The sequence below is a fragment of the Anopheles moucheti genome, chromosome 3 (assembly GCF_943734755.1).
Source record: "Anopheles moucheti chromosome 3, idAnoMoucSN_F20_07, whole genome shotgun sequence".
In the NCBI taxonomy this organism is placed as follows: Eukaryota; Metazoa; Arthropoda; class Insecta; order Diptera; family Culicidae; genus Anopheles; species Anopheles moucheti.
This window is the reverse complement of record NC_069141.1, coordinates 77,039,955-77,059,355: the sequence shown is the minus strand read 5'-3', so window position 1 is coordinate 77,059,355 and position 19,401 is coordinate 77,039,955. Positions and strand designations below refer to the sequence as shown.

Here is a 19,401-nt window from a genome sequence, read left to right as displayed (position 1 = left end):
TGATTAACACTTCCATTTTTACCACTTTTAGTTGCAGTTAAATGGCGTTTAATGTAATAATTATGTTAAACTTAGCTACAAACACGCTTTACGCAGTACAGAAGACATCGTTTATTTAAATTGAAAGCCTTAAAGTCGTGTTAGTGACATTCAAACTATTATGTTTCAAAGTGCTATTGTTCAAAGGAACTTTAAAAAAAAACAGTGAAATGATTTCTAATTGTTGTGATTGTACAAAATTCGGTTGAGTTTCAGTTTCCTAATTTCGGCCAAGAACATTAAAATTGAAATACGTCCAACGGTCATGCGCGCCCTACTGTCACTCGTCGTTGGCAGTCGCCTGCTGTAACTGTCAAATTGCGTGCCAAACGTCAAAACCATTCTCCCGTTGTGTATTTTTATTGTTTGCGAAAACACACATAACATTTTCACCGCTGAAATATGCTCTCAAACGTAGCAAAATCGATTGGCCAGCGCAATTTGTTTGGCACATTGGTGAGTAAAACCGGTGAAAAGTAATGACTAATGCTGTGGCAACGTTTCAGCGCGGTGCATTGCTGTTTACCTGTGGTTGAAGTGTTTCCTTTGGCATAAGATATCGCTCGCTAAAACCATTCTCCTCCACCGTTCTTCGCCTAGCGCATAGTGATTGCATAATGTAGCATTGCAAAGGACATGGAAAAGTGAACAAGATACGAAGTATTATCCGGGGTTTATCTAGTGTTTGTGGTGCACCCAACTAGCAACGAACAGAGGCGCATATAAAATCCGTTTGATAAACGTTCGGAAGTTTTGACCGTACAGCTAAGTATGGGATTGTCTAAATGGGTGAACACAATCTTCCGGTCGGGCAAAATGGCTGCAGCCGCTACGGAAGCAATCAAAACGAATATCGCGGCCAATTCCAGCGGACTTGAGAACAAAGTGGTTAGAATTGTTTACCTGTTAATAAGCGTGTGCAAATGCCGGCAAACGTATTGAGCTTTTTGAATAAATGTGCGCAAGTGTATTGAATAGTTTCTTTCCTTCCTTCGTTTTAGAAAACTCTTTCAAGCCAGCAGCAGAATGGATTTGCCTCGGAAGCTACGTTTGAGACACGGGTAAGTAATTTTGGTTCTTGTGATGTTGTTAATAGCAGTTCAATCTCTTCAGTTTATTTAATATTGAAATGACCTACCGTTCTTTCCGCGGACATATTAACCTGTCAAGGTCGTTCATTATCAGCAATAGTATGACAGTATCAGAGATGTTATTGTGTTTAATAACGCGTATTTAATACATCACTCGACTGATCGTAATCGTGTTCGTTAATACGTATAATAGATTGTTTGAATTTGCATTTTCTTTTCACAACTACCATCGAAAAAAACGGAGCACTTAATTGATTGTCTGAAGCTCTACCCTGCAGATTGTTTACATAGCACATAATAACAGAAGCAAAAATGTATCCCTTAATGATTGTCTTTAACATTTTTTCGTTGTTTGCGTTCGTGTTGCACGATGTCCTTTCCAACCTCATAAACGTCAGGCTTTCAAGCTGCATAACCTTGAAGAAGGTCCATCGACTAAAGTGACTGTCACGAAGGAGGATGCCCTGAAATACTACGGCCAGATGTACATGATCCGGCGCATGGAAACGGCCGCCGGAAATCTGTACAAGGAAAAGGTGATCAGAGGGTTCTGCCATCTGTACTCTGGCCAAGAGGCTTGCGCTGTCGGAATGCGTGCCGCTATGCGCCCCGAGGATTCCTGTATCACCGCTTACCGTTGTCACGGATGGACGTATCTGATGGGCGTCGCTCCGCAGGCCGTTCTCTCGGAGCTAACGGGCCGTAGCAGTGGCTGTGCTCGTGGCAAGGGTGGCAGTATGCATATGTACGGTAGGAACTTCTACGGCGGAAATGGTATCGTCGGTGCCCAGGTTCCGCTTGGCGTAGGAATCGGATTCGCGGCCAAGTATAACGGAACCAAGGGGGCATGTATCGCGCTGTACGGTGACGGTGCTGCCAACCAAGGCCAGCTGTTTGAAGTGTACAATATGGCCAAACTGTGGAACACGCCTTGCATTTTCGTCTGCGAGAATAACGGTTACGGAATGGGCACCAGCGTTGAGCGCGCCTCGGCCAACACCAACTACTACACACGGGGAGACTTTGTGCCCGGTATTTGGGTCGATGGTATGGACGTATTGGCTGTCCGCGAAGCGACCCGGTTCGCCCTGGAACATACCTCCTCCGGCAAGGGACCGATCCTGATGGAAACGGCCACCTACCGGTACTCTGGCCATTCAATGTCCGATCCGGGCACCAGCTATCGATCGCGTGACGAAATTGCCGAAGTAAGACAAACGAGAGATCCGATAACATCGCTACGCGAAAAGATTTTAACCACCGAGCTGGCCACGGTAGAGGAGCTGAAGGAGATTGAGGGCAAGATACGGGCGGAGGTAGACACGGCAACAAAAGTGGCGAAGGCGGACAAGGAAATTTCCGTCGAGGAGCTTACCGCAGATATTTACGCAAACCCACAAAACCTGACGGCCGTGCGCAACACGTTGCCGCACGCGGAACTTGCACACAAGCGACTTGGACAGGCGGTCAATATGTAAAGAAGCAAAAATGAAACGGCCTATAGATGTTTTGGCAGTCCAGCACCATCACGATAAAAACGAGAATATTATTTGTTTGCAATCTCACGAAGCATTTGAATGGGGATAACAACTGTTTCCAGTGTTCGTATGTTTGTTTTGTATCAGTGATATATTTTCCTGCACATCCTCCCTCAGGGTAGTAAGTCATGCTGAATTGTGGCTCAAGAGAGCAGGCTTGGGCGAAACGGGACATGTATTTCATTCTTTCATCGTAAACGGGTTGCAAAGCATTTAAGACGAACCACAAATACACTTGACACTCATAGAGTAAACGAGAGTGCAAATTTGTTTGGAATTCTCTTAATTGTGGCATAACTGAAAGAAATCCTACAAACAACAATAACGAGCTTTGCAAGAAGATTCCATGCAGAAGGGGTGAGTGGTAGAGCAAATAATGTATATGTAACATTATTTACATTTGTCTCTTTTTATGTAAACTTTTTTTATTACACACGTTACAACATCCAGTTCAGATTCAACTGCGCAATCGCGTTCTAGTTGGTGGCATAACGATCAGCTTTTTGATCTTCCCTCTAGATCTTTCCCTCTAAAATTGGTGAATGTCCACATTAATTAGAAGTTTTACAAAAAAGAATACAGCCACAGTTCTGTGATAAGATGTAGTTTTTACACCACTTCTCGATCGACGCGGGGCTGATTTCAATATTCGCAAAACAATCCTGAACACCTAAAAAATCAAATTGTTCGATGAGTGCAGTGCCACCAAGCGCTGAGTAGCACTACCACACAATTTGTCATATCAACGATGCATGATTTACTTGAATAACTATTAGTTAGTAAATTAAATAATTTATTTATTAGTTTTACAGTAAAATTGGATAGAAAAAGAATCTCAGTATGTTTTAAGGAATTTTAGCATTGCCTCATTTATAAGTAAAGGACTTCTGGTTTAAGGAATTAGTTATAAATCCCAGCGAAAATTTAATTTCCGGAGGTACTCTGCATTCTGATCAACTTTAATGCTGCCCTAATGTACGGCCACTTCTTGTTTCCGTTTCCTATTCGAGTAACGCCTTTGTTTTCGCCGATAAAAATGGGAACCCATTGGGAACTTTTATTTGCAATATTTTTCGACCCCGGATATTATATTAGTAGAATGCTGCAATTGATTTTAACTTTCTTTTGGTTTAACATTGGTTATTAAAATTTACAGCATATTGACATTTTAATGAAGTCATACTATTCGAATTCGTACACAGTTTGCGAAAAAGTGATAGGTAAATGAAGTAAATCAAGCTCTCACATTTCAGGTCAAAGGAAGGGCTACTTAAATACTGCTCGTATCGCAATAATGGACTCAATGGCCGTCCATTAACTGAGCCTTTGAAGGTTTTGCTGGTTTTGTTTTTCAACAAAGTGAACAAAAGGAACATTTCAATTATAGTAATTAATCATACCTATTAGTCATATCATGAGGGCCAGAATACTGCACGGTAAAAAGAAAATCAAATTGGAAAGCTATTCATGGGAGTGTATTTCTCTGAAGCATATTAATATGTTTTTTTTTTAATTTAAACCGATTCCACGAAGAGTACAGTATTTGAATTGTACGCATGAAATGGATCACTTAATACAATCAAAAGTATAATTTAGACAACTTTAGCATTATTGTGTAATGGCATGATGAATGGTATGGAGAAAAAGCTAGTGATGGAACAAATAAATTGTACAGTCATTGTTCCCGGAAGCAGCACACAATCCAGAAGCTGTTTAACGATTATGAACCCGCGGGCCCTTCATCTCCCTCCGGTCGATCACATCAAAACAACAAATAAAAACAATTGCTTCGCTGCACCACAGGGCGATGCACGAGTACCGAGCGCACTGCATCGCCGGAACTTGGCCGGCGCGAATTGAAGGTGAATGGTGAAAGGATTTGGTGCTGCCGTATAATCTTCATACCGCCCAAGGGCAAGGAATAGCGCATGCAGACAGATGATGGTGCAATTCACGACCTACGACAAGGCGCAATAAACACTGCATTACCGGTGCCCTTCACGTCCCACGGGACCTTGAGTTATTTGATCTCTTTGGCATGGTCGCGTGTCGGTAGTCATGGGAACCAGTGGAGGATCAATCCCCTTGGAGGCCCAGGGCGGAATTATAGTTGGGGCCTCTAATTTCAAAAACGATGGAGGGAGGGAAGGGGAATATTGAGGGGACTTAAAATGCGACAAGGCGAAAAGCGCAGTGAGAAGGGGCCTACTCCGCCTACCGTTTGATCCGCCGCTGGGCCGTTCCTAATCATCTTCTTCAAATGGACCGCCAGGGTCATCACCATCTTCGAATACAATATCGGAACCGACTAAATCACCACCAACACCAGTTACCACTGCACCTGTACTCTTCTAAATGTAGCTACAATCATAGGTGCGCCAACTTCGAGAAGCAGCACGTGGTGGAATTTACAACTACAGCATCCAAGGAACACTTTGCCATCGAATTGGTTCGCTCGCTGTGCTTCCGGGATATTTGCCATGCAACACTCAGTTTTACTTCTTCGATCTTAACTTAACTTAACAAAACACTCAAGTACCAGCATTTGGTGGTGGACTTAATCGATATTGTCTGTCCTGCAGCGAGTATTTATCATACGCAATCCACTAACATGGATGTTCAGTCATACGTATGAACGCATGTCTGTTCGCGATGAGCTGCGCCTTTGCCTCCTTTCACGTATACCAGGTATTGACCAGTGCCGAAACAACACACCGACTGCAGGTGAGATGGGTCATGTGTATTTGTGACGATATCGCCGGTAGCACGGAATAGACACGGAAGATTGTGCTGCAACATCGTGGTACAGGATCCTTAAGGCCAGTGTATGAGACCAACCAGATGATGTATCCACTACAGTACCCGTCCCTTTTTTCACGGGGTGAAGCCGGTTGGACTCATGGTATGTTTAAGATACGTCGCCGAGGAAGACAGCCGAGACCATCGAGCACGGGGACAAACACAGATAGTGGTGCCGTCATCAATGAGGATGATGCCCAGATGGAGCCGAATGCAGAGGAAAATTCATCCAATCATATTACTCCACGTAAGTATGCCGCGTATATATTGCATATCCTGGCGGGAGATCGCTCATTCTCTGATGCATTGTGAAGGGTAGTCACCCGTCATACGTTTTGCAATACAGAATGAGCGAGTTGCTAAGTTGTGAATTTCGATTTTTTTGTTTATTTATTAGTTAGTGGATTGTTTAACATTGTGTACCCCATTAAACAAACAACGCAACATTTATATAATAACAATAATTTGTGTTATGCACAGTCGGTTAGATTTGCATAGCTTTTAGCATTTGAAAACTAAAATGCTAGGTCAAGTTTTAGTGTTGAAAGACTACCTCCATGATCATTCGCTCACGTCGATGGTTTAGGCGATGAACAAAAATTAACGGTTGATTTCTGTGGTGAGCTTCTACTTACTGAACTTTCTTTGATCCATTAGGTGCAGGGCCACGAGAGTTGACAAAATGCTGACAAATTTGTCCATTGACCAAATCAGCTGGTCAACTGTGAAAACCACTATACCGTTGCCGCGCACACAATTGTTTTCAGATTTCCGACACCAGGAAAGCATGTTTTTCACGAGGTGGAATAAATTTGCGCTGCAGGTGAAATAACCTGCAGCGTGGAATAAATTTGCCATCAATATTGCATTGCATACTATCAAACCCGTGAGAGCGTTCACTAGTTTAAGGAAGATGGATGAAACCGAGAGCATCCTTCATTTCGCTCAAACTTTCCATGGGCTGGTACGAAATTCCATACAAAACCCGCTGTTTTCAGATTCCCGATACCAGGAAAGCTTCAACGGAAGAGGTAGCACCTTGTACAGTAATTTTGCTCGAAAACCGCCTAAAGGTATGCAATGTTTAAACAATAACTTTCCCGTTGGTCGTGAAAAATTTCTTCGAAAACCACCAGTTTTCGAATGTATAGTACCAGGAGAGCATGCACGGAAGAGGTAGCTCCTGGTAATTTTGCCCGCCTAAAGGTATGCAATCAACTTGCAATGCAATGCGCCGTAAGGTATGCAATGTTTATACACTAACTTTCCATACAAACCAGCTGTTTTCAGATTTCCGATACCAGGAGAGCATGTTTTTCAAGAGGTAACACCTGGTACCAGCAGAGCAAGATGGCGCCCAACAATTCATGAAAAGTTTCATGAAATTATTTCATGAAATATTTCATGAAATATTTCATGAAACATTTCATGAAAATTTCATGAAAATTTCATGAAATATTCCATGAAATATTTCATGAAATATTTCATGAAATATTTCATGAAATATTTCATGAATGAAATTTTCATGAATGAAATTTTCATGAATGAAAATTTTATGAATGAAATTTTCATGAATGAAATTTTCATGAATGAAATTTTTATGAATGAAATTTTAATGAATGAAATTTTCAGGAATGAAATTTTTATGAATGAAATTTTTATGAATGAAATTTTTATGAATGAAATTTTTATGAATGAAATTTTCATGAATGAAATTTTTATGAATGAAATTTTCATGAATGAAATTTTTATGAATGAAATTTTCATGAATGAAATTTTTATGAATGAAATTTTCATGAATGAAATTTTTATGAATGAAATTTTTATGAATGAAATTTTCATGAATGAAATTTATATGAATGAAATTTTCATGAATGAAATTTTTATGAATGAAATTTTCATGAATGAAATTTTTATGAATGAAATTTTCATGAATGAAATTTTTATGAATGAAATTTTCATGAATGAAATTTTTATGAATGAAATTTTAATGAATGAAATTTTCAGGAATGAAATTTTTATGAATGAAATTTTTATGAATGAAATTTTTATGAATGAAATTTTTATGAATGAAATTTTCATGAATGAAATTTTTATGAATGAAATTTTCATGAATGAAATTTTTATGAATGAAATTTTCATGAATGAAATTTTTATGAATGAAATTTTCATGAATGAAATTTTTATGAATGAAATTTTCATGAATGAAATTTTTATGAATGAAATTTTTATGAATGAAATTTTCATGAATGAAATTTATATGAATGAAATTTTCATGAATGAAATTTTTATGAATGAAATTTTCATGAATGAAATTTTTATGAATGAAATTTTCATGAATGAAATTTTTATGAATGAAATTTTTATGAATGAAATTTTTATGAATGAAATTTTTATGAATGAAATTTTTATGAATGAAATTTTTATGAATGAAATTTTTATGAATGAAGTTTTTATGAATGAAATTTTCATGAATGAAATTTTTATGAATGAAATTTTCATGAATGAAATTTTTATGAATGAAATTTTTATGAATGAAATTTTCATGAATGAAAATTTTCATGAATGAAATTTTTATGAATGAAATTTTTATGAATGAAATTTTTATGAATGAAATTTTTATGAATGAAGTTTTTATGAATGAAGTTTTTATGAATGAAATTTTCATGAATGAAATTTTTATGAATGAAATTTTCATGAATGAAATTTTTATGAATGAAATTTTCATGAATGAAATTTTTATGAATGAAATTTTTATGAATGAAATTTTCATGAATGAAAATTTTATGAATGAAATTTTTATGAATGAAATTTTTATGAATGAAATTTTTATGAATGAAATTTTTATGAATGAAGTTTTTATGAATGAAGTTTTTATGAATGAAATTTTCATGAATGAAATTTTTATGAATGAAATTTTTATGAATGAAATTTTTATGAATGAAATTTTCATGAATGAAATTTTTATGAATGAAATTTTCATGAATGAAATTTTTATGAATGAAATTTTCATGAATGAAATTTTTATGAATGAAATTTTCATGAATGAAATTTTTATGAATGAAATTTTTATGAATGAAAATTTTATGAATGAAAATTTTATGAATGAAATTTTTATGAATGAAATTTTTATGAATGAAATTTTTATGAATGAAATTTTTATGAATGAAGTTTTTATGAATGAAGTTTTTATGAATGAAGTTTTTATGAATGAAATTTTCATGAATGAAATTTTTATGAATGAAATTTTTATGAATGAAATTTTTATGAATGAAATTTTCATGAATGAAATTTTTATGAATGAAATTTTCATGAATGAAATTTTTTGAATGAAATTTTCATGAATGAAATTTTCATGAATGAAATTTTTATGAATGAAATTTTTATGAATGAAATTTTCATGAATGAAATTTATATGAATGAAATTTTCATGAATTAAATTTTTATGAATGAAATTTTCATGAATGAAATTTTTATGAATGAAATTTTTATGAATGAAATTTTTATGAATGAAATTTTTATGAATGAAATTTTCATGAATGAAATTTTTATGAATGAAATTTTCATGAATGAAATTTTTATGAATGAAATTTTCATGAATGAAATTTTCATGAATGAAATTTTTATGAATGAAATTTTAATGAATGAAATTTTCAGGAATGAAATTTTTATGAATGAAATTTTTATGAATGAAGTTTTTATGAATGAAGTTTTTATGAATGAAATTTTTATGAATGAAATTTTTATGAATGAAATTTTTATGAATGAAATTTTCATGAATGAAATTTTTATGAATGAAATTTATATGAATGAAATTTTTATGAATGAAATTTTCATGAATGAAAATTTTCATGAATGAAATTTTTATGAATGAAATTTTTATGAATGAAATTTTTATGAATGAAATTTTTATGAATGAAGTTTATATGAATGAAGTTTTTATGAATGAAATTTTCATGAATGAAATTTTTATGAATGAAATTTTCATGAATGAAATTTTTATGAATGAAATTTTCATGAATGAAATTTTTATGAATGAAATTTTTATGAATGAAATTTTCATGAATGAAAATTTTATGAATGAAATTTTTATGAATGAAATTTTTATGAATGAAATTTTTATGAATGAAATTTTTATGAATGAAATTTTTATGAATGAAATTTTTATGAATGAAGTTTTTATGAATGAAGTTTTTATGAATGAAATTTTCATGAATGAAATTTTTACGAATGAAATTTTCATGAATGAAATTTTTATGAATGAAATTTTTATGAATGAAGTTTTTATGAATGAAGTTTTTATGAATGAAATTTTTATGAATGAAATTTTTATGAATGAAATTTTCATGAATGAAATTTTTATGAATGAAATTTTCATGATTGAAATTTTTATGAATGAAATTTTTATGAATGAAATTTTCATGAATGAAAATTTTATGAATGAAATTTTTATGAATGAAATTTTTATGAATGAAATTTTTATGAATGAAATTTTTATGAATGAAATTTTCATTCATGAAAATTCCATTCATGAAAATTTCATTCATGAAATATTTCATGAAATGTTTCATGAAATATTTCATGAAATATTTCATGAATTTTTCATGAAATTTTCATGAAATGTTTCATGAAATATTTCATGAAATAATTTCATGAAACTTTTCATGAATTGTTGGGCGCCATTTTGCTCTGCTGGTACCAGGTGTTACCTCTTGAAAAACATGCTCTCCTGGTATCGGAAATCTGAAAACAGCTGGTTTGTATGGAAAGTTAGTGTATAAACATTGCATACCTTTAGGCGGGCAAAATTACCAGGTGCTACCTCTTCCGTGCATGCTCTCCTGGTACTATACATTCGAAAACTGGTAGTTTTTGAAGAAATTTTTCACGATCAACGGGAAAGTTAGTGTTTAAATATTGCATACCTTTCGGCGGTTTTCGAGCAAAATTGCTGCAAAATTTTACTCGATCATCGGGAAAGTTAGTGTTTAAATATTGCATACCTTTCGGCGGTTTTCGACCAAAATTGCTGTACAAGGTTCTACCTCTTTAGTGGATGCTTCCCTGGTATCGGAAAACAGCTGGTTTTGTATGGAATTTCGTACCAGCCGACGGAAAGTTTGAGCGAGATGAAGGATCCTTTCCGTTTTATTGATATTACTTATTAGCGATCGTTCTCACGTGTTTGATAGTATGCAATAGCAATTGTGATGGGCAAATTTGTCCCAGGCTGCAGATGTCACCTAGTATCGAAAATCTGCAAAACAATTGTGTGCGCGGCTACGGTATAGTGGTTTTCACAGTTGACCAGCTGATTTGGACATTGGACAAATTTGTCAGCATTTTATCAACTCTCGTGGCCCTGCACATATTAATGTGAATTTCGATCGTTCGATTGATTTTCGCGTATTAAGTTTGATGCTCCAAGTTTAGGTCAGTTGTCCGTGCATCAAGAAATCCTAGAATTATTGGGCCGATCTCTTCGGTCATTGTGAAGATACTTGCGATCATTTCGTTACATTTACACATTTACATCAATATTACGTGCTCCTCAGGCACAATTTGATAGTCAGTAGCAAATTATAGGTTTACAACACCACAAAGCTCTCACAAATTTTTCTCAAACAAACTGAGTTTTCAATGCAAAAAAACGAGACCGCTTTCAGCACGCACGATATCGCCAACAATGTTTTAGCCAAATGTTACCGAGATTACAACAATGTAGTTTGAACAGTATTCTACACGGGGATATGATGAAGTATTTGGACAGTTTGGGATGGGTGGACATAAGCTGGATTGTAGGTGGACATAAGCTGGACCTACAATCCAGCTTCGATTAAGTAATAATCAAGAAAAACAGAAATGGTATTCCAAGAACCATGAGGTATCAAATATCAAACGGAAAAGAGAGTTCTAATGATTGCAATTTGATTTTATTCATATTCTATGACAATGCATATGTCGTAGTACACTGACACATTGTGTCGGTTATAACATCATTATCGGCTTGCAAACTTGCACAAATTGTGACAATCGAAATACTAAACACAATACTTCACCACAATACTGTTCCGAAACACGTAGGCTGGACATTTTCACGGTTCAATCGGGGAGAGAAAACAATACCACACCACGAGTATCGCAATGGCAATAGCTTGCGAAAATTGCGGAAGTGAAAACAGCGCATGGTTTCTATTCTAGCATCTAACGGTAGGATCATTTACGAAAAGATGAAAAAATCCCGTTAAAGAAATAGAATACATGAATAGGTTGAAGTAAAAGGGCATATAAGGGTTCACGGGGCGGCCAGATGGTGTATTGGTAGCGCAGTCGGTCTGCACAAGACAGGACCACGGAAAAATTTCATCAGGACCACCAAACCTCCGTACGCAGCACTGACTATCCTACGGGTAAATAAAGTAAAAAAATATAGAAATGGCAGGCTTAAACATCCTGAAGATGTCGTGCCGGTAAAGAAGAAGGAGTTTGAGTACACTGCATACTTCTCTTGCGTAGCCGTGTAACCGGGCCGATGTAGCTAATCAAATAGAAACAAATGTTTTATATAACCAAGGATATTTTCGATCAATTGTTTACCTTTTTAATTAGATTTTGTGCTATAAACTAACTCTGCTGCCAAATTTCCAAAAATCGCACAATCGGCACAAGTTGTTTGGGGCCCCCAACACGGCGAGGCCCTAGGCGACCGCCTACTCCGCCTACCGTTTAATCCGCCGCTGATGGGAACGGCGAAGCAAAATCGTTCGTTGACATTCCAGCATCGAACCGGGGGCGAACATTCTTTCGGGTGACGTGACGGAAACGATTGGGAAACCAATTACAACGAGCACCGGAACAACTCGTAATGTTTATTGCAGCACTACAAACTTCCAGCAAACATTGCCCTACAAATGGCCACCAGCGTGAAGCAGCCAGCGATAATCTGAATGATACGATCGGCGAGTATCATACGTGCTAGCTTTCGTTTCGCATAGGGAATCGTCTCGTCCGGGTCCTTCATCAGGTACCGTCTGATGGTGATGTACGCGTTCTCGAGATATTTGCCAGTTAACTTCCTTGGCATGTACCATCCGAAGGTGCTCCTGTAGAAAAGAATAATTGCAAGGGAAGTACAGCAAATAGAAAGGTTAATACAGCAACTCTCTTCTAGAGCCGCGGACGAGTGCCCTTACCGATCCTTCTCGTCTAGTAAGTCGATTAAATTATTTGTCTGCTTTGTGTCGAATTCCCACTCGTTCTGGACAAAGTAACGCAGCGAAACTTCGGAAGTATAAATTCTAGATTGTAATCTCATTAAACTATCAAGAAGAACGGGAATTCATGAGTATTTTTAAAAGTACAGACAACGTGCAGAAGGTTTCGCCCTATACACTTACAATGGTTTGTGTCCAAACATCCGGATGAGGAGATCCAACAGAAATGAGGGTAAAAGCATGGTGAAAATTAGCTACAAACGAAACCCAAGCAAATTGATAAGTTCCGGTACGACTCAAACCTCTGAGAAGGGGTGTTCTCCATTGTTCTTCGCTTCGTCCTTCCAATAATGACTTCCTCACCTTGAAGTAGTATAATGCTTTCCAGTCCGTTGGATATCCGCGGGGCACCCAGAGCATACGGCTAAACGGTACCGCGTAAAGGTACTCCTTGCCACGGTCCAGCATTTCCTGATACTCCAGCGACTGCTCGTATGTGACGGCACTGTTGTAGATGGGCAGATGGCTCGGACCATACGTACGCTCAATGGTTCCCCGCTTCCAGCCGGCCAGTATGATGGTCTTCACGACAACGTCCACCGGGATGATGTTGATGCGATTTTTCGGCCGCAGGTAGGCCGTCCTCGTGATGCCCAACCCGGCACTGACCAGCATTCCCGTGGGCCCATTAAAGTTGTCCACCCAGCCACACATCGGTTCCTGCACGGTGAACAGCACCACCGACGGACGCACGATGGCCAACGGTAGCTCGTTGCAGTAATCGTTGCACACCTGTTCCGCCAGCCCTTTGGTGTATGTGTACGTGTTGGGGGAGTTTTGTGATAGTCTGCGAAAGGACGCAACAAAGTATGTGTGTCATGAGTAACACCAGAAGGATGTCACGGCAGAACTGTCTTACTTTTGCATCATTGCATCCAGTGTTTCCGGTTCGTAGCGATCGACGGCTTGGACGAGTTTTTTCCAATCAAACTTTGGCGGGTAAAGCTAAGCCAAACACCAAACGTCGAAAAAAAAAAAAGATTTGGAGAAGAGTAATATGGCAACTTGTTCGAAGAATTCCTTCCAACACCTTACCTTTTCCTCAACGTGATGATGCTCCGGATTGCTGTACGCGGTGGATACGTGCACGACGGCCCGTATCTTGCTGGCGGAGGTTTTAAGAATTTCTAACAACTCCTGCGTTGAGCAGATGTTCGTTTTGATTGCATCTCTTAGCGGGTCGTCGAATCTGACACTAGCGGCCAAATGGAACGCGACCGACACGTTGCTCAACCTCTGGATGTCCTCCTCGTACATTCCCAGGCGCGACTGTGTAATATCACCGAAAATGGGGATCACCTTACCCAAGGCACTCTTGTTTTCCTCCCTCAACCGATCGAACAGCTGCATGTTGAGAAAGGGCGATGAAAGAATAAATCCCGGAGATTAGTAGACATTCGCGGTTGCCATCCACGGACCCGAACCCGAACCGTCACTCACCGGACAACTGACGAGTTCGGACACGCGTGTCTCGATCGATTTGCCACGTTTGTTGCGCATTAGCACGAAGATGTGTCCAATATCTGGACACGATCGAAGCAACTTCTCGATCAACACCTTCCCCAGAAATCCCGTCCCACCGGTAAGGAAGACATCCGTGTTGGCGTAAAAATCCGTCACGGATTCGTAACATCCCGACTGTGTCGTCATTTCCGCGCTGATAAAGACGACGCCTCTATGGATGAGTTCTGTTTCTGCTGCAGACTAATGGCACTTGCACTTGCACCACTGAATTGAATCACCGGCGATATTGCTGCACTGCACTGCCCACGTACTGGCTACTCGACTGCGATCGGTATTGATCCACTGCGAACGCCACACTAAACCGCGCACCGACGGTGCATCCACGTTTTTATGCTTTTTGTCCTGCCCGCGGTACAGCGGTTCGGTCCCTTGGCAAATCCAAGGTTCTGCCGATAAACGTGGCGGTGCGTTGTTATGAAAGAGATTGTAAGTGCCTCATGCGAGATCGATGGTCGCTGCACCGCTTCAGCAGCGATCCTTCGCCCGGGGTCTCAGGTTCAAGTACGCGAAGGAGGGCGAAAAAAAAAACACCGGCGTCATTGACATTGAACGCGCATTGCCACGTCCAGTTGTTGCCCGGTGGACTACTTTCACTTCCAGCTTCGGGCGCGTCTTCCAGCGCGGTTGTGGTTCACTACACTGGTGCAGATCGCATTTGGATGGCACTTCAAGATGGCACCACCACCTAACACCTACTGAGGTGCGATCACCCGTTAGCGCCGGTAAAATATTATCTTTCCGATGCCGAAAGGTGCCGGCACTCGAATGTACCGGACAGTTGGCGGTGACGTACTGGGTGTTGTTAATCGGTGCAAATTAATTCTGGAACATTGAATACGGTTTAATCGTCTGCGGCCGTCAATTGCGCTTGCCGTTCCTGCACACGCGGTGTGTACGGTTTTGCGTTCGCTAATGATTGTAGTTATTGAATATTAATTGATGGATGTAAATATTGCGTAATGGTTTTGCTAAATTGTAGCAACTTTTAGCTGGTGTCGATGGTGGAACCATCTCGAGAAGAGTAATTCGATACGGATACAATGTTGACGAATTGCTGAGCTGGTGTTGCGTAGTCGAAAGCAACAGTTTGAATAGGCTAGACGGGTTTAGAATTTAGGGCACTAAAGCAATCGGCACGGCACGGTAATATCGCTATCATACAGGAAGAATGCGCTTCGTTTGGGAACACATAATGCTGTATTTACATATGCACCTGTGATACGAGCAACTACCGTGCCAGTGTGCCCTCTCGACACATCCATCCATTACACATCCGGCACACGTGCTACCATCGTAGTCGGAAGCCAGTTACTGTGTAAATTTCGGTACGCCAATCGTATTTGCCATAGCTTGAACCTTAGCGCTAACCATAACCTGTTGGACCGTTTGTAAAACCCCCCACCCTGCAAGCACAGTCAGTGCCGGAACTTTATGACGAGTGATAAAACTTCGAGCCACCGTTGGTAGTGCTTACCCCAGAAAGTACCATCAACACCTCACGTCACGCTTACCTAACGCTCTGTAGGTCACATTTTAGGTTTTTTGGGCTGGGTAAAAGTTTATTTGCACTTCACTACACACATCCTTGAGTGGATTGATTCAACGACATGTTGCTTTCGATGCTGTCTAATCGTGCGTAAGCGATATAAGCGCATCCGATATTTATGCACCTCTGAGGATTTTCTGTCTAAACCGCTGGATGACTTCTTCCAGCGCAGTGAGGTTTTTCAAGCGGTTGGGAAAACTGTGACTCATTTAATAATTCTAACCCATGCAGACATATCAGAGCAAACATACATACCGCCCTATAACCGATACTTTTACCGCCGACAGCGAACACTAAATGGCAGAGCACAATTTGACACGCGTCAGAAGGTGGAAATGTCAGAAACTTTCGTGCGATTGCCGCTTTGTACGTTCGCTCATCGATGCAAACCACCGATTGCTCATACAATTTTCATCCCGGCTAGGACAATACACTACGGGAACTTGGCCGTACTCCACCAACCTTTGTACCGATTGAAATTACTTCTGTTTCGACAAAACCCAGCACCGAAACGATGATGCCGCACAAAAGGGGTCAAATGTAAATGGAAAGATTGTGACCCCGAGAGCCGTGACTATCGATTGAATATTTGATGTTTGGCTGGCTTGGGGAAGTTTCGCGGAACTCCGGATTGCCACACTTTAGACAGCCGCTTTTCCGTTTGCGTTGATCCGGAAGCGGGAGGAAACACAGTTCTGTGCCTTTTCGGGAATGTTTGGAGTGCTTTTGTCGTATAGTTCACATGGTGATATCGACACACGCTATCGAATGGTTGCGGTTCCGTTGCATTGAACGGGTTTTAGATTGGAGGAAAATTAGTGCATCCCGCTGATGGAAAACTGAATCTGAACCCTTTTCGTTGTTATGCAACACTAAAATGGTGTAATTATGTGCCAGTCTACGATTTCTTTTGCTGATGTCTTTGTTGATTAAATTAGGAACAATTAGACAACCATGGATTTTGACGAATTCGATTGCTATATTGCTTGATTTGAAATAAAATTATAACTCATTTTTTTACTTCTTTTTAACATAAACTCGTTATTGTCGCTGTTAGTGAGGGCTTTTATCTCGAGGCTTTAAAATACTGAATTTTCACACTATCGACTCACGCATTCGAATCGCTTTAAAGAAATCACATTAAAAAATCAAATGCTTCCAAGAGATCCACCAGCCCACTTCATCCACACGCAGTATCTCCGTTTTGGTGGGAGTGGAGGGTCCGTTCGTGCCAAAGTAAGTAAAGTTGACCTAGATTACTCTAGTTTTTATAACGTAAAAAAAAAGATATATCAAATGGCATACTGAACCACTGTGCTACTCTCCCTTTTATGCCAATGCTTGTTGGTACAATCAAAGCAATCGGAGAAAGCTTTGAGCGGTTCGTGAGATGGCGGCTGCAGCTGTTAAAACTATTTCTCTACACTGGACCATCATAAGGGAACTTAATACTATTCACGCAAGGAAATCTGCAGACATATAAGTGGTTGAACTTATTTCATTCCGTACAGAATACATTACATTGTTTCAGCTTCAAGACCCACAAATGTTGCGTAGGTCAAGTTTCTACCACTGCAGTGTCATAACACGAGACGATAGGGCCCTGCTTTGGATAGACTAAGCTCGATGACTTTAGCGGCTACTTTGCGATAAAGTTGTTTCGTTAGTCGTTACAGCTGAGCATTTCACCAGGGAATTTTTCCAAATCACAGACATAGTGCTTCCCCTCCAACAATTCCTGTCGTAGTCATTGAGCTTACTAGCTTATATGTGGCTTAAATTGTCGTTCGACCATGGAGCTATCCCCTCGGGAATGTGTTAGGCAGATTATCAAATAAGTTTAACGTAATTTAGAACTTCAAGAATCTGGAAAAAAGTCAATTTGCTATAACCTTTTGTGGGCGTAAAGGATAAAATTCTTGAGGAAACTTTAAGCTAAGTAACGCTAAACAAAATATCATGCATTTAGGCATAAGAGATCATAAAATATGTGGCACACGCTTTCTTAAAGGATGTTTTTCTTTGTTTTCTTCTTTGATATGCTTTTGCCTGCCACTGGTGAAATCGATGCAATGAAAATTCCATAGCGAATAATGGTTATGTACTATGTACAACACCAATATCACGTCCGTGAATGACCTAGTGCGCTTTTATGGAATGCTTGTGGTGTGTACAGTGGAGGATCAATCCCCTTGGAGGCCCAGGGCGGAATTTTTCAAGGGGGGCCCATAATTTTGCTACGGCATTATCGGTGTTAGGGAGATGTACTTCAAACATGATGTAACAACACCAGCAAAGTCTTGGAAAGAAAGCTCCCTTGCGTACATCTCAGCGTTCTGTTGCGTAGCCCTGTAAACGGGCATAGTAAGCTAGTCTCTATATATAAACGTTTTTATGCGCTAAGGAGAACGATAACGCCACTACTTGGATCGCCATTAGCTGGTACGAAATTCCATACAAAACCAGCTGTTTTCAGATTGCCGATACCAGGAGAGCATCCACGGAAGAGGTAGCACCTAGTACAGCAATTTTGGTCGAAAACCGCCGAAAGGTATGCAATGTTTAAACACTAACTTTCCCGTTGGTCGTGAAAAATTTCTTCGAAAACTACCAGTTTCCGAATTTAAAGTACCAGGAGAGCATGCACGGAAGAGGTAGCACCTGGTACTGCGCCGTAAGGTATGCAATGTTTATACACTAACTTTGCAACCAACTTGCAACGCAATGCGCCGTAAGGTATACAATGTTTATACACTAACCTTGCAACCAACTTGCAATGCAAGTTTGGTGCAAGCAAGAAACTTGCAGCAAGATGGCGCGCAAGATGGCGCCCAACTTCGTACTTGCATGCAACAAACTTGCATGCAAGCTTGCATGCAAACTTGCATGCAAGTTCTTGCAAGCAAATTCTTGCATGCAAACTTGCATGCAAGTTTGCATGCAAGTTTGCATGCAAGTTTGCATGCAAGAACTTGCATACAAGAACTTGCATACAAGAACTTGCATGCAAACTTGCATGCAAACTTGCATGCAAACTTGCATGCAAACTTGCATGCAAGTTTGCATGCAAGAATTTGCTTGCAAGAACTTGCATGCAAGTTTGCATGCAAGCTTGCATGCAAGTTTGTTGCATGCAAGTACGAAGTTGGGCGCCATCTTGCGCGCCATCTTGCTGCAAGTTTCTTGCATGCACCAAACTTGCATTGCAAGTTGGTTGCAAGGTTAGTGTATAAACATTGCATACCTTACGGCGCATTGCGTTGCAAGTTGGTTGCAAAGTTAGTGTATAAACATTGCATACCTTACGGCGCAGTACCAGGAGCTACCTCTTCCGTGCATGCTCTCCTGGTACTTTAAATTCGGAAACTGGTAGTTTTCGAAGAAAATTTTTCACGACCAACGGGAAAGTTAGTGTTTAAACATTGCATACCTTTCGGCGGTTTTCGACCAAAATTGCTGTTCTAGGTGCTACCTCTTCCGTGGATGCTCTCCTGGTATTATACATTCGGAAACAGGTAGTTTTCGAAGAAATTTTTCACGACCAACGGGAAAGTTAGTGTTTAAACATTGCATACCTTTCGGCGGTTTTC

At 39.3% G+C, this 19,401-nt stretch overlaps 2 protein-coding genes across 3 annotated transcripts; one reads left to right on the top strand and one right to left on the bottom strand.

Annotated features, from left to right (window-relative positions):
- Nucleotides 1-379: 379 nt before the first annotated feature.
- LOC128300505 (probable pyruvate dehydrogenase E1 component subunit alpha, mitochondrial) lies at nucleotides 380-2,927 on the top strand. Of its 2 annotated transcripts, none has more exons than XM_053036585.1 (3): nucleotides 380-495; nucleotides 1,041-1,100; nucleotides 1,529-2,927. In XM_053036585.1, the coding sequence occupies exons 1-3, from the start codon at nucleotides 442-444 to the stop codon at nucleotides 2,606-2,608; spliced, it is 1,194 nt and encodes a 397-aa protein (XP_052892545.1). In that variant the 5' UTR covers nucleotides 380-441; the 3' UTR covers nucleotides 2,609-2,927. The 2 variants fall into 2 exon arrangements, with proteins under 2 accessions (XP_052892545.1, XP_052892544.1); XM_053036584.1 differs by lacking the exon at nucleotides 380-495 and adding an exon at nucleotides 589-927.
- Nucleotides 2,928-12,312: 9,385 nt separating this feature from the next.
- LOC128301764 (putative fatty acyl-CoA reductase CG5065) lies at nucleotides 12,313-14,642 on the bottom strand. The gene is made up of 7 exons (XM_053038391.1): nucleotides 14,182-14,642; nucleotides 13,777-14,085; nucleotides 13,601-13,686; nucleotides 13,045-13,528; nucleotides 12,865-12,935; nucleotides 12,661-12,786; nucleotides 12,313-12,570 (listed from the first exon to the last, which is right to left on the bottom strand). The coding sequence occupies exons 1-7, from the start codon at nucleotides 14,389-14,391 to the stop codon at nucleotides 12,348-12,350; spliced, it is 1,509 nt and encodes a 502-aa protein (XP_052894351.1). The 5' UTR covers nucleotides 14,392-14,642; the 3' UTR covers nucleotides 12,313-12,347.
- Between the last annotated feature and the right edge of the window lie 4,759 nt (nucleotides 14,643-19,401).

Coding starts and splice junctions, on each gene's coding strand:
- LOC128301764 (XM_053038391.1), bottom strand. CDS start 14,391: ATGACGACACAGTCGGGATGTTACGAATCCGTGACGGATTTTTACGCC. Junction 13,687..13,776: donor ATCATCACGTTGAGGAAAAG/GTAAGGTGTTGG, acceptor TGTTTGGCTTAG/CTTTACCCGCCAAAGTTTGA. Junction 12,787..12,864: donor ATGTTTGGACACAAACCATT/GTAAGTGTATAG, acceptor TCTTCTTGATAG/TTTAATGAGATTACAATCTA.
- LOC128300505 (XM_053036584.1), top strand. CDS start 811: ATGGGATTGTCTAAATGGGTGAACACAATCTTCCGGTCGGGCAAAATG. Junction 928..1,040: donor GCGGACTTGAGAACAAAGTG/GTTAGAATTGTT, acceptor CCTTCGTTTTAG/AAAACTCTTTCAAGCCAGCA. Junction 1,101..1,528: donor AAGCTACGTTTGAGACACGG/GTAAGTAATTTT, acceptor CATAAACGTCAG/GCTTTCAAGCTGCATAACCT.